Source organism: Dichomitus squalens, assembly GCF_000275845.1.
Source record: "Dichomitus squalens LYAD-421 SS1 unplaced genomic scaffold DICSQscaffold_7, whole genome shotgun sequence".
In the NCBI taxonomy this organism is placed as follows: Eukaryota; Fungi; Basidiomycota; class Agaricomycetes; order Polyporales; family Polyporaceae; genus Dichomitus; species Dichomitus squalens.
Genome location: NW_006766889.1, coordinates 303,293 through 316,498, shown reverse-complemented (window position 1 = coordinate 316,498; position 13,206 = coordinate 303,293). Strand labels below are relative to the sequence as shown.

The following is a 13,206-nucleotide window of genomic DNA, read 5'->3' as shown; positions in this document are numbered from 1 at the left end:
GGTCGACCTTGGTCCGAGCCATCAAATGTTCCGTCATCGAGACGGTGCAGACGATTTCCGTTCGGATGGTATCACACAATCAACGTCCCGCTCAACCAATCAAGCCTAGGATTTACATTGATCTGTACAAGTCTGACTGATCTTTCTCCGACTTCGATAGGCCAGGATAGCAGGCAAGTTCGCAATACCTCATCATCCATCACAGCAGCGAAACCTCCGCTTGCTGTGGTATTTGCGGAGAGACGTAACCTTCGTTGTAGGTGCCTATTGCGACAGTCGGCTCACGTCGACACCGTCCTCACTGGCAGCACAGTCCCTCTCTGTATCTCCACGCCCAAAGCCCGGAACACTGCCACTACCACCAACCTCTACACAATCAAGTGGTGAACAACTAGCGGCCGGGCCTCCAATGGGCACCCATAAGCGGAGTGTGGTCACACCACGTATGTGCTCCTTGGGGTGCGACTTGCATCAAGATCACCGACGCGATGCCCGTGTCAGTGTACCGCTCGACTGCTTTCATAGCGGCGAGACGACGTGCGTATACAACATGCGCTCAATCGTAACACGCAGTGAGCAGCGATCGCGTTCTTTGCAGGCGGCACCCTTCCCGCCTCGGAGACGGTGTTCTCAGCGGAACAGAAACCGGCCACGCCGTCGGACCAGACAACCTCCAGCAGGAGCCGGGTCGCCACCGTGTCTGAGATGACATCTGACGGAGAAGAAGCCCTTGCTCGTCCGGCCATCCTCGCTTCGCTTTCAGTGAGTACCAGGGGCCCTCTGGGAGATTTGGTCGTCGGAGGTGTGCAGTCCGCGATATCGTATACGCACACCGGCTCCTCATAATAGCGGGTATGTCGGACAGCGGAACGAGCCGCGCGCAGCGAGAGAGCCCCGCAAAGGGCCAGGCTACACGGGTCAAAGAGCTTCGCGATCGATGTTTCGAGCTTCGGAAGGCTGGCGATGTGAAATGAGGGGGGGCCCCAGCATCGCCAACAGGATCCGCCATGTGCAGCGGCAGCAAGAGCGCTCGAGTGAGACCGAGACTGGGATGCGTCGATCATACCAGCGCACAAGTTGTGCAACTTCTTCGTCGATTACGACACGGGAGGTGAGGTGAGGGCGTCACGACACGAACCACAGTACGGTGGGCTGCAAGTGGCCCTGCTGTCGCCCAAACGGATTACCTCCGTTGGATGGGAATGTGCTGGCGAGGATCCTCGAACTTGGCGACAAGGAAGGAGACGAGCGTCGAGTTGGTCGACGATGTGGATGACGTGTAAGACCTGAGGGCTTGAGCGCCTGCTTTACCGTATCCCGGTATCCGTACGCCCGTGGTCGAGCGCCTATTGCATGCTCTGAGACTGTCGTAGGGGCGTGGCGAGGTTATCGGAATCTTTAGAGGAGAGGTAACTTCCACTCTCTTGGCGGCGCAGTTCTACTCAAGGTCTGACACATAAAAGGCTGTTATAACCCATGAACCTCACCTCCACAGTGCCCCCGATGTTTTGGCTTCAAAAACTCCCACGGGTCCGCAGCAGCTCTCCAAGCCTTTACCACAGTACTCACTTGTGGTTGAACGCGAGAAGCTGAGTACGGACGGCTTGGCCAAGCGGCCGCCAATTTATGACTCCGACATCTGGCGTTTGTCGACCATGCGATGACGGCGCAGGCATATAACCATCATCGTCACCACCGGAAGCATGCACTTTTCCGAAGGTTTGCGGCGATTGATACGTCTGTGAGTGAGTTGAGCAGATTTGTGATAGGAGATTGCGGCTGAACGTCAGTGCTAGAGGCTCGCTTTACTTAGGAGCAACTCGACAGCATGTCTCGGGACTTCTCCGGCGACTCACACGGACATGATGCGGCTGCTCTGCGCAGTGCAAAGTGCTTTGTAGGTATGTATGTGCGGGCACAGTCCTGTCTCTTCTCACAGCGTCGGGTTCGGTTCGGTGCCTCCGGGGCCTGGACGCCATTGCATCATCGATTGTCGCCCTGTCCCGTCCCCGCCACCGGCTCATCCTCAGTACTTACATTGCTCTGATCTCTCTTTTGAGGACAGATCTGGGACAGACCTGCCATCGCATCACGACACGCTTCCAAACGCAGGACAGATCAGATTCCACCGTCGGCATCCCGAGCATCCCGCTCTGAGTACATGTCCTGCCCTGGTCGTCGAGATGGAAAATTTCAAGCACTCTCGTACCTCTGCCGTAATCGCTCGCCTTCGCGGTCGCTCCGCCTGTCCGTCCTGATCAACATCTCAATGTGCGACACGCCTGGAGCTGTCGTCCGCGATGCTTCTGCCGGCCATGCATGGTCATACGGATCCCGAGCTAATCGAGGACGAGCGGGACGCTGCCCAGGCACCCGAGTCGTAAATAGCCTTGTGCTCGCTCAGTGGGACTGACACCTGGCACCCACCGCGCTGGCGCGATTGGAGAGGCTCATCCGGGCGAGACGTAACCTTCACCATCGGGCACCGTCGTCCGTGATCATGGGTATCGTGGCGAGATCCAGTATGGTCCTGTCCACGTTTCATGCGTTCGCCAATCCCTCTTATCGACCTCGTGAACAAAGGCAGCTGTGGTCCAGGAGACAAAGGTCGGCACTTGCCCGCTCAATCTCGCACAGCGAGTTCGTCACCCTTGGTACAACTATAGCGACGACGTCCCCATGGCCCCCCGAGCTGCCGTCTCCGCGGCGGCAACGGCACCGCAGGTGTTCGAGCCACCCCTCCCAGCAGCCCCACTATCACCGAAAGCTTGCGCGCCGGACTCCCACCCGCTCGCAGACGGGCAGACCACCTGACGCGCGGACGTCTCTCTGACCGTCCCCGGCCGTCCCCCCCGGACGGCGTGCGGCGAGCGTGACGTGCCGTGTGCGAACGTCCGGCGGTATTAGCGGCGCCTTCGTGGCGCACGCGCACGCGTCCACCCGCGTCGTGTTCCCGTCGTTCCCCCGTCTGTCCGATGATGTGCCTCGCATGTGCCGCCGCGGGGGTTCTCTGGCCTTCTCTCTCTCTCTCTGTCTCGCTCTTTGTGCAGCGCGCGATCGCGATCGCGATGATGATTGTCGTATCATGTAGAAGCCGGGCGAGCGCGCCACGGCGGATTGCGCAAGCTCGTTTCCCGAGACGATTGCGTGCCCCGCCACGCGGATCGCAACCTCCTCCCTTCCTTCCTTGCGACGGAAGAATAAGTCCAGTGCCGGGAACGTCGCTGCGTCATTTCAGCCGTCCCTCGCCTTCGCACATTCAAACATCCGAACGTTCGTGTTCACCTCCATCCAAACAGGCGCGCGGGGATAGGGAGACACGCGTTCAGCTTCCGTCGCTCCCCTCTGGCACTTTCGTGATGCAAGAAGCCCGCGAACGCCTCGAAGCACGGAGGCACTCGTCCCGTCGCCGTCAATCGTCCGCGCGACGTGCATATGGATGCTCCCCAGTCGAGCAGATGTGTGCGCGATTAAAAGGAAAAGAGCGACGATAGCGGTAACTCGTAACAGGCAACTGATGCTACATGCACGGCCGAACCCAAGACACAAAAAAATTACAACCGCCGCCGCCGCCGCCCCACGTCGCCCCACATTCCAGAACATCCCAAACTCTCCCACTGCCGCACAACACTCGCACTCGCACTCGCCGTCGCGCGCGCGGTGGCCCAAAGTATGTATGTATGGTATGGTACACAGCGTGACGGGGATGCGCGCGCGACCACCTCTTCGCTTGCGTTTGTCCGTAATGAGACAAGGTTGGATTGTAACGGTACACATCGGAGATTAAAAGGGCAATATGCCGAGACCCCTCGAGCTCGCCGCCGCGCACGCGGGGTGCGCGAGCGACGCGGAACCCGACCCTATGGTCGGGCGATGAAGGCGGACACACATCTGACGTGACATTCGGACACGGAGTTGAGAAAGATCGCGGGCGCGGACGGAGGTTGCGGGGCACTCACCGGTCAAGAAGAGATGGGAGCACGGGATGTTCACCAGTCGGCGACGGTGACCCAAGCCTCTCGGCGTTCGACGACGGGCTCCTGGGGACAATGGAGGCAAGCAAGAGTGGCGCGCGTGAGCTTCCCGATCTCGGCTCCAAGCCAGCCGAGCAGTGCCGAGGCCCTTGGCGGGAGAAGGCGCTCTGGAGGAGTGGACTTACGGGAACGGGGCTCGCCTGGACGGCGGAGAAGGCGGTAGCGACGACGGCGACGACGGCGAGGATGTAGCGGAGCGAGGACTGCATGTTTTCGAGCGGCTGGAGGGGGGGCGCGGAGGGGTGCGTTGGTGGGAGACGGGGGCTGGTAGGCGGGCAGCGGGCAGACAAGGGACGGAGGGAGAGGGGGGCAGGGGCTGGGCTTAAGTATAGGTGGGAGGCGGCGGGCGTGGGCCTGGGAGCGGCGAGCGAATCGCGTTCTCACTCTGGCATCGCGATCGCAGGCGTGCGTGCCATATTCTCGCAGACAGACAGAGTTCCCGAAGCCCACCCGCGGTCGCCTGCGGCTGGCCCCTCCAGCGAGGGCCCCGGGGACGAGCCCAATCGAGACGGAATTGAAGCCCCGCGCGGGCCTGAGAAGGGAAGGCCCAGCTGAGAAATCCATCTAATTCTTGCGAGGTGCGCCAGACGGGAAGCCTGCCCTCCCACCGGAGTACCGCTCTTGCTGCTGCCCAACTTTGTTCAAGCCGCGGGCTGGGAGCGGTCTGCACGCCGAAGACGACGCCTGGGCTCCCCACAGCTCCGGGCGGACGCCTTCGATCGTTCCGTGCTGCCGTCGCTGCCCAGCGCTGCCCTCGTCCCTGTGCCTGATCGATGCCTTCCAATATCCCTCCTGCCGAGCGTTTTGCCGCAGTGCGGGGTCTCCTGTGGATGTCGACCAGCACGCGGTTTTCATCCCTGAGGCGTCGCAGATGCTTAATGTGCCTACGCAGCGACCAACAGCTCTCGCTTGGTAATCGGTGGCATGCGCAGCGCACGCAGTTCCCAGTGCGCTCCCCGGCCTGCCATCGTCCGCGTATCGATAGAACAACAACGCCGGTTCCGCGATTCGCAGCAGCCACGTATGTATTGCCACTAATGCGTGCGCACGAAGCCTGCTGAAACTCAACCGAGTCTGCTCTCCCGGCCCCCTTCTCAGTTCTGCTAACAACAGCCGGCGGCATTTTGGACGTCAGCCTACTGCACCCCGCAAGGCACGCTCGCCCTCATTCGCCCGTCGACGTGCCCTGCCCAGTATTTTTGGCCAGCCGGATCTCAAGACGTCAGCCTCCAATCAGCGCACGCGCTGCCGTTCACAGCGAGTTGGCGCTTCTGATTAGACGGTGTCGCCGACGTCGACGATCATCCATGGGCACACGTGGGACGCCCGCAGAACGTGCTGGATATCCAACTTTATGTGCAGCAGCACGCACAAGCGGGCATCGTAGCATCTCGTTTCTGTGCGGCCGTGGCCCGTGGGTACATATCTCCACGACCGCACTCCCGTCGGCGATCAAGGCATCAGATGTTGACGTCCGATTCCCCCAAATACATATACTTACCGTACGTACGAGAGCGTCTGTGGCAAAACTTGAAAGTACGGCATGCGTGCCCAAGCCGAAACTCAGCGGCCGCGATGGTCCGGGCGACGAGAATAGGGGATGACGTAGCGGTAGCAGAATACTCCGTCCATGTACATGGGTCGAAGGCGAAGTGCTCGTATGGAAGCGGCAAGTGAGAATTGGCGCACAGGATGGTCCGAGGCTGATGCGACGCCAGCGTACGTACGTACGCACTCGCGATGGGGCCTGCTCGTTCCGTCTAATGTAAGTAGGGAAGGGTGACTGACGCACCGTGCAGACCGACATACATAGACATCGTATATCCTGCGAGCCCCGGCGGTCGCGCGGGGCTCTCGCGATAGCAGCCCAGCTCCGGACAGCGAACGACGTGAGCTTGAGTCGTGTCGGAAACTCCGACGACTGAAGCATCGTCCTCGACGCGTCGAAACTGTCGTAGCCTCGCTTGTACCGTTCCGGATGCCAGGCCTACCGCTTACGCCCGAGGCTAGCATCTATCCTTTTCGGCGCATACACCCTGCGGAATGTCCATGATGACCTTTCAGCAGCCTACGAAGCGTAGTGTCTGCATGGCGTATCTGACCGAGCAGGCACCGCCGTCCCTCAGGTCAAAGACGGCGTCCTAGCGGCCCCCTGGCCTGTTTCAGGTTCGAGTTCGGTAATGAATACGCTAACGTTGGTGCGACCTCAGCGGGCGGCGCCACCGCTGTGGCGGTTGCTAAATGGCCGTCGCCTGGACGCCTAACCAGTCGTATCGGTCGGTCTGGAGCGAGCGTGCCTGCCAGGGATATGACAAGTCATGACCAAGGGCGAGCTGTTCCCAAGGCGTGGGACAAGGAACTGCGTGTGTATAAGTATATCAATCAAATCGAGGAAAGCATCTAATGAATCGGCCTCGGTCTCGATAATCAAAATACTCACCGAGGCACATACGTGTGGCCGCCACATACGCCGAGCGGATGATCCCCGGGCACGCAAGGGGCACGGGGGGCACAGGGGCCTCCACAGTCCAGACGATGGATCGGTCGCCCGCTCAAGCTTCGCTGCAGATAGGAGACTGAGTTAAGCGACGTATGTGCTTGAATTCGGGTGCTATTAGCACGGGAAAGCAGAGTGGAAGGATATCGATTCGAAGCCTGCGCTGATGCCGACGAGTTCGTCCAGCTGGCGCGCGGCTGTATGCACTTATCGGGTAAGTAAAGGCGCCCGCCCACAGCACTCGTGATTGCTTCCGACGCATATCTCGAGCCAGTGGCGAGTGGAGCCGTCTGATCGCCAAGGGTCCTACCTGCTAACCACCACATCCGCAGGACAGTCCCTCGAGCAAACATCGGAATGCGTCCACAGAGGGGCACACCGCGAAGGCAGCCGCAGCCGCACCGGGTGTTCCAACCTGGGAGGCGGCATATGGAACTCATCGCTTCCGTCAGCCGGAGCAGTGGCCTGGAGAAGGACGGAGATGCGTGAGTGCTCAGCGCATAGTACATCAAGTCATCGCCTCGCACAGACATCAATTCTAGTGTCCTCTCGCTCTTGTACTTACGTGCGTGCAAGGTGGAGAGGTTGCTATGCCTGTCTGTTCGCGAGCGTGATTTTGATTTTTTTTTCTCCGCTTCGCCAACGACACGCGTGTAACCTATCTCAGCTTCTCAGATTGCGCGACGCCAGAGTCCAAGAAGAGTATAGGACATTCATCCAGGGCAAGGTATGCCTTAGTGCCAATCAAGTTCCGTCCGCGCCGCGACGTCACTGTGGCGGTTGGGATGACAGATGCTGATTAGGACCTTGTGCTGTAGCTAGACGACTACTGGAAGAGGTACCCACTATCCTCGTATGCAGACCTCGGGAGCGAAGACGCCGATGCAGCCCGGAGCCGCAAGGAAAATCAAGAGAACCTGCTGATATTGCTCCGTGCGTGCAATATCCGGCGCCGGCGTACAGACAAGTCCTTTGACCGCCTTCGCTTCGGACAGGTAAGCTCCGAGAGGGACTGCTCTCCATCAAGCGCAAAGATGCATTTGCCCTGGAAGGCAAGTGGTACATTACCTCCCTGGCTACATTCTCTTGGCTGATGTGATCACAGTGTACGAGACGTCTCTCTATCTCGCGGTGCTGTTCAAATCCCCGGTCCAGACGACCTCCGCGCTCTCCCATATCTTCCCCGACCTATACATCTCGATTGCATCGCAGAGTGCGCAGCCCCCAGCATCAGCATCAGCCTCGAGTGCGACGAAGCCGTCCCGAGTGATTTCGGACAGAGAGAAATCATTGTCCACATCTCTGCGAACTGAGAAGGGTCCAGAAGTTTCGCTCCCGGGCTCAGCACTCGCTACGACGCTCATCTTCCTCCTCCACCATCTCGTCACGACATACCCATCTCAGGTCGCGTTCCATACACAGGTCCGCCAACTGCACCCAGCACTCCAGGCTGTCCTCGGAACGCCCATCTTCGACCCCACCTCAAGGCTCCCTGCCGAGGCCGCGCTATCGGAACCACTCGCGCCTCCATCTATATCCAAACTCAAACTCAATGTCGACACCCCGTCCGAGACCGGACCGCACTTGGGCTCCAAGGAGTCAAAGCCAAAGCCCGCGATTGAGGCAACAACAAAGACAAAGACAAACCCGGCAGCTGCTTCTGGGCGCCAGCCGCCAGCCGCTCCATCGCCGCTATCCAACACGGCTTCCCCGTCAAGCAGAGCCCCAGCTGCCCCGCGTGTGTCGCACCCACCGCGGCCGGCATCGGCACGCGACTGGCTTCGCGAGCTCGCGCGATGCCTGAGGACGCGGAACTACGCCCGGCTGGAAGGCCTCACACGCCGCGAAGTCTTCGGCGGTTTTATCCATGTGAACTTCGCCGAGTTAGACACAGACACAAGCGGACGCGGGCAGCTTATCGAGGCGATCGATCCCATCGACAGCAAAGGCGGGGCGACGCCGAGCTACGAAGACCTCGCGCTAGAGGCAATCGGGGTGCTTGTGGAGAGCCTGCTCGAGAAGGCGCGCGGGGTGACGTGGAACGTGCTCAGGACTGCGTATCGCGAGGTTTCTTTGAGCGCGACGCCTAGTGCGCCTGCCCATGATACGGGGACTACTGGAGATTGGCTGGGGAGGTCGCTTGTGCTAAGAGCGTGCGCCCCTCGTACTACGGGGCCTGACGGAGCTAGCGTCAGGCATGCGGCCATAGAAGCATGGCTCGATGAGCGGTGCAGGAGAGGCGAGGCGCGACGGAAGCAGGGCGAGGGTATGGACGGACGGTGGATACTCGTCAAGGCGTGAAGATTGCTCGGCAGAAGACGGCGCTGAGAAGTGGGCTGAGATGACATGGGGGTTGTCCGTGCCTGAGAGGTCGCCGGGCCTCGCTGGCAATCGATCTATTATCTGTATGCTCAAGATCCGTCGTATTGATACAAGGCGACCGTTGCGTGTACAACAATAGCAGAGTTCAATATCGAGGGGGGACTTCGCGTGATCACTCCGTCGCCCGTTTCGACAGGTTAAATCGGTCGACGACGATTTGGACGATGTCCCGCCATTCAGTCATGGCTCCGAGACCTCGGTGGTAGAAGAGTCGTTTGAGTGTTTTCGGCAAGGTTGGGACTGAAATGAACCGCTACTCACCGATGTCACCGCATGCGAGCTTCTTGCCAATGGGGCCGACGACGTTGTATCCAATGACCTCACGCACGACGCGTAGGTGCTGCTCTGTGAGCGGGTGCTCGTACATTAGCGTATTCATGGCGGGAAAAACGTAAGTTGGCGTCGTCGGAGCAAGGGCCCGTAACAGAGACGTCTGGGTCATCGGAAAGATCAGGAACGCGGAAACCATGCGCATCGCCCGTACTCACTGCTAGGTTGTCGCAAACGCCGTTGGCGATCTTGGACAGTGAATTCGCGGAGCAAGGAGCGAGAAGGACTATGTCCGCCCAACGCCGAAGCTCTATGTGTAGGATAGGGTCACCGATCTTGTAATCCCCCTGCAAGATGTGAGTAATCTGAGAGACAAGTGTATCTTGCGTGTGCTTACATACGGTCCCCATTCATCCTTGTTCCTCCAGACTCTGACACCGGTCTTCTCTATTTCTTGGTGGTCGTAGAATGATAGGGAGGCCTCGGTGGCTACTACCTCGACCTTGACATTGTTGTACTGCCGGTGAAAACGGTCAGGTTGCCACCCTAACCACAACGCACCACACTCACGTACCGTGAGTAACTCCGCGACAATGAGAGGCGCCTTGATCGAGGCCACACTCCCGGTGGTTATGAGGACCACATGGGTGAATCCCTCTGTACGCTCATCTTCTGCCACGAAATTCCTCTCCATGTTCTTCGATGTCGCTTTACGAGACGTTACAGCGCTCGCTGTGTGGTCTTTGGGGAATGCGCATGTTGCTGAGGTAAGAGGTCGGTCGCGTGCTCGAGCCTGGCGTCATATACGGAGTGCTTTGTGGCTGTGCCAATAATTTCTGCACGTGCTGCACTGATCCAACAATCAGACCCGTCCTCTGCTCGGCCAAACCTGCTTTCTTTACTCGACCACCATCTTTTCCGCTACACGAACCTTGTTACACGACCTGCGATAGATCATGGCTACTCTTTCGCTTCTGGGCCAGGGCTTGAAGCTCGATACCCGGGCAGACATCGCGCCCCACCTCGTAAACTACGACCCGGCCCTCATCGAGGAGATCCATCTTGGAGGGAACACAATTGGTGTGGAGGCGGCGCAGGCTCTCGCGGATTTCCTCGCAAAGACGGAAAAACTCAGGGTACGTGACCCACATCGTCTTTGTCTTCCACGGCAACTGACTCCTCGCCTTCTGCCCACAAACTCCCTATCCGTAATCCTCCGCTCGCGCGCACGACCACTGGCACACTACTCTGTATCCCGCATCACTAGATTGCGAACTTTGCAGATATCTTCACCGGCCGCCTGATTACCGAGATCCCTCTCGCGCTGTCCGCGATCTGCGACGCCCTCATCGGCAAGTCCACGCTCGTCGAGATCGACCTCTCGGACAACGCCTTCGGCGGGCGCTCCGTCGACCCCCTCGTCCCCTTCCTCTCCACCGCACGCTCCCTTCGCGTGCTCAAGCTCAATAACAACGGCTTGGGTCCCGCAGGCGGCGCTGTAATCGCCGAAGCGCTGACACGATTGGCTGGGTCGCTCGAAAAGGGCACAAAGTCGAACCTGCGCACGATCATCTGCGGGCGGAATCGCTTGGAGGATGGCTCCGCGAGTGCGTGGGCTGCCGCGCTCGAGGCGCACGGGACGCTCGAGGAGGTGCGTATGCCGCAGAACGGCATCCGGATGGCAGGCATTTCCTCGCTCGTCAAGGGCCTCGCCAAGAACACCGACCTGCTCCACCTCGACCTCCAGGATAATACCTTCGCGGAGGAGGGCGGAAGGGCGTTTGCGGATGAGCTCGGCCGCGGCTCGTGGCCCCTGCTCAAGGTGCTCAACCTGTCGGACTGCGTTATTGGTGAGGAGGGCGAGGTGTCTCCGGTCGTCGAGGCGCTCGCACAAGGGCTGCACACAAAGCTCGAGAACCTCCAGCTCCAGAACGACAACCTGGAGGCTGCTGAGTTCGCGTTGCTCGCGGGTGTAGTCAGCAAGCTGCCCGCTCTTAAGCGCCTGGAGGCGCAGTGGAACGAGGTTGAGGAGGACGATGAGAGCGTAGCAGCGCTCGCGGCTGCCCTCCGCAAGCAAGGCGGTAGACTCATCTTGAATGACGAGGAGGACGAGGAAGAGGAAGAAGTCAAGGAAGCTGAAGAGGAGGAAGAGGCACCTGCGAGTGTCGCAGCCGCGCCCGCCACCGTAGAAGTGGACACAGAGAAGGAGAAGAGCGCAGTGGACCAGGCTGCGGACGACATCACAAGGCTGCTCGAGAAGGTTTCCATCCGGTGACATAGGGTGGGACTTGGCAGTGGTCGTTAGAAAGGCGATAACGGGAGAAGTTCTTGTGTTCCTGTATCTTCATATTCCATTGGTCCTGCATCATCCATCCATACAATTTCAGGTCTACAAGGAGAGTTGTATTCTTTCACGCATACCATATCCATCTACAACTTCTATACCAATACATCTTGGTCATCTAGGCATCCTACTCTAAAATGTATATTCTATACTGTCAGCGTCCGTGGTAGGTAAACAATGGAACGTCCGGAAGATTCATAAGTTGTCAACCAAGCAAGCATCTCGTGAGATTCAGGGATCGCTAGTGGCAGTGGCTCGTGCTATCTCCTCGGGAGACTTGTGACGCGCGAAGACGTGGACATGGGCGAGACCTGGTACGCTTTGAAGCCTCTACTTGCGATGTCAACTATCTTTCCAATGGCGAGAACGAACCGCATATCACTCACGGGTGGATTCAGGAACCAAGCCGTCTCCCACTCGTGCTCGTTCCACCTGCGCTTGACGAACGTCTCAATCTCCTTGCCGTACTCCTTGATCTGCCGCTCCTCCTCGTCGGTACCACGGGGGGACCTGATGAGCTTGTCCATCGTAACTCCCCAAGGCTCTAGCGCAGGCAAGGCTTGAGGCAAGAGACTAGGAGACGGTGGTGGAGAGTCGAGGCCGGTGAAGCCCCAAAGGCCGTCCTGAAGGAGACGCGCGGAGATCCTGGACTCCACCGGGGAGGGCAGGTCGGGCGGGAAGAAGGGCACGCGCGACCAGATGAGACTGTGCTCGATCTCCGGGGGAACTGCGGGCATGGTGGGGTGAGCAGCGGGACGAAGCGACAGCACCTGACGGGGTCACACCTGAGTACGGCCAGTCGTTCATGGCGACGTAGTACAGCTCCTTGGACATGTCCGCATGGAAGTACGCAGGGGCATCTGGGGGCATGGGTGGGAGTACACCAATAGGTCGGGTCTTGCTCTCAGAGGGTGCAGGAATGTTGGGCTCCGCAGGTGGATCGAGGGATGATCGGAGCAAGGAAATAGTGTCGGGATGGCCCCATTGCAGTCGATAGGAAAGCAAGTAGTTGACTGAGGATAAAACACGTCTTCAGCGCGATCTCTCATAGGCACTACGTCGAGGTACGCACCAATAGACCCGTACTCCTTCTTGACACCTTCCGCCCACTCGTTGTATCGCTGCTGCAGCTTTTTACTCCTCTTAAGCAGCCCCAGATCGCTATACAAAGTTCGACGGCACTTAACACTTCACATTCCGTCGCGTCCGACTTGGCCAACATACCCGGAATTGACAAATATTTTCATTTGGTGCCATGTGAAGTTCGCAGGATAGTGCACGAGTAACTCTTCCCGCGTGGGCAGCCCAGAGCCTAATGGAACGGTGTCCGACGAGAGCTCAACGGGCTTGGTTTCAATCGCCATTCAGAAAGCACGGTAATAACAGCAGGTGAAGGCTGAGAAAGCGGAAAAGGGTGCTGAAGCAACGAAGGCAGTCGCGACCCACTACTCCTCCCACACTTCCGAAAACAATCGGACAGGCGGCATCAAGACAAAGGAGGCCAATGTGATCATTCACATTCCCAATGCTGGCATCCGTAGGCACCAAGGAAAGGCTCATGTCAACCGACCAAACACCGCAAGTCGATGAAAGTGCCGAAGTATACGGCCCTATGGGGTCGTGAAGGGGGATAGTAGCTGACCGTGGGCGCCGACACCGTCGGTAGATAATTAGAGATC

The 13,206-nt window shown here is 58.9% G+C and overlaps 5 protein-coding genes across 5 annotated transcripts; 2 read left to right on the top strand and 3 right to left on the bottom strand.

Moving 5' to 3' along the window:
- Nucleotides 1-131: 131 nt before the first annotated feature.
- DICSQDRAFT_153818 (uncharacterized protein) lies at nt 132-1,058 on the bottom strand. The gene has a single exon (XM_007363733.1). The coding sequence runs from the start codon at nt 1,007-1,009 to the stop codon at nt 557-559; it is 453 nt and encodes a 150-aa protein (XP_007363795.1). The 5' UTR covers nt 1,010-1,058; the 3' UTR covers nt 132-556.
- Nucleotides 1,059-6,960: 5,902 nt separating this feature from the next.
- Nucleotides 6,961-8,832, top strand: DICSQDRAFT_145501 (uncharacterized protein; the record flags this gene model as incomplete). The annotated part of the gene is made up of 5 exons (XM_007363732.1): nt 6,961-7,016; nt 7,207-7,258; nt 7,350-7,464; nt 7,527-7,583; nt 7,637-8,832. The coding sequence occupies 5 exons, from the start codon at nt 6,961-6,963 to the stop codon at nt 8,830-8,832; spliced, it is 1,476 nt and encodes a 491-aa protein (XP_007363794.1).
- A 193-nt stretch (nt 8,833-9,025) lies between these two features.
- On the bottom strand, nt 9,026-9,877 carry DICSQDRAFT_55641 (flavo protein; the record flags this gene model as incomplete). The annotated part of the gene is made up of 5 exons (XM_007363731.1): nt 9,026-9,108; nt 9,175-9,346; nt 9,402-9,530; nt 9,581-9,700; nt 9,758-9,877. The coding sequence occupies 5 exons, from the start codon at nt 9,875-9,877 to the stop codon at nt 9,026-9,028; spliced, it is 624 nt and encodes a 207-aa protein (XP_007363793.1).
- Nucleotides 9,878-10,139: 262 nt separating this feature from the next.
- On the top strand, nt 10,140-11,458 carry DICSQDRAFT_125752 (RNI-like protein; the record flags this gene model as incomplete). The annotated part of the gene is made up of 2 exons (XM_007363730.1): nt 10,140-10,319; nt 10,451-11,458. 2 exons carry the CDS (start codon nt 10,140-10,142, stop codon nt 11,456-11,458), a joined length of 1,188 nt encoding a protein of 395 aa, XP_007363792.1.
- A 300-nt stretch (nt 11,459-11,758) lies between these two features.
- On the bottom strand, nt 11,759-12,891 carry DICSQDRAFT_56281 (uncharacterized protein; the record flags this gene model as incomplete). The annotated part of the gene is made up of 5 exons (XM_007363729.1): nt 11,759-11,857; nt 11,914-12,254; nt 12,313-12,540; nt 12,600-12,688; nt 12,752-12,891. The coding sequence occupies 5 exons, from the start codon at nt 12,889-12,891 to the stop codon at nt 11,759-11,761; spliced, it is 897 nt and encodes a 298-aa protein (XP_007363791.1).
- Nucleotides 12,892-13,206: the final 315 nt, after the last annotated feature.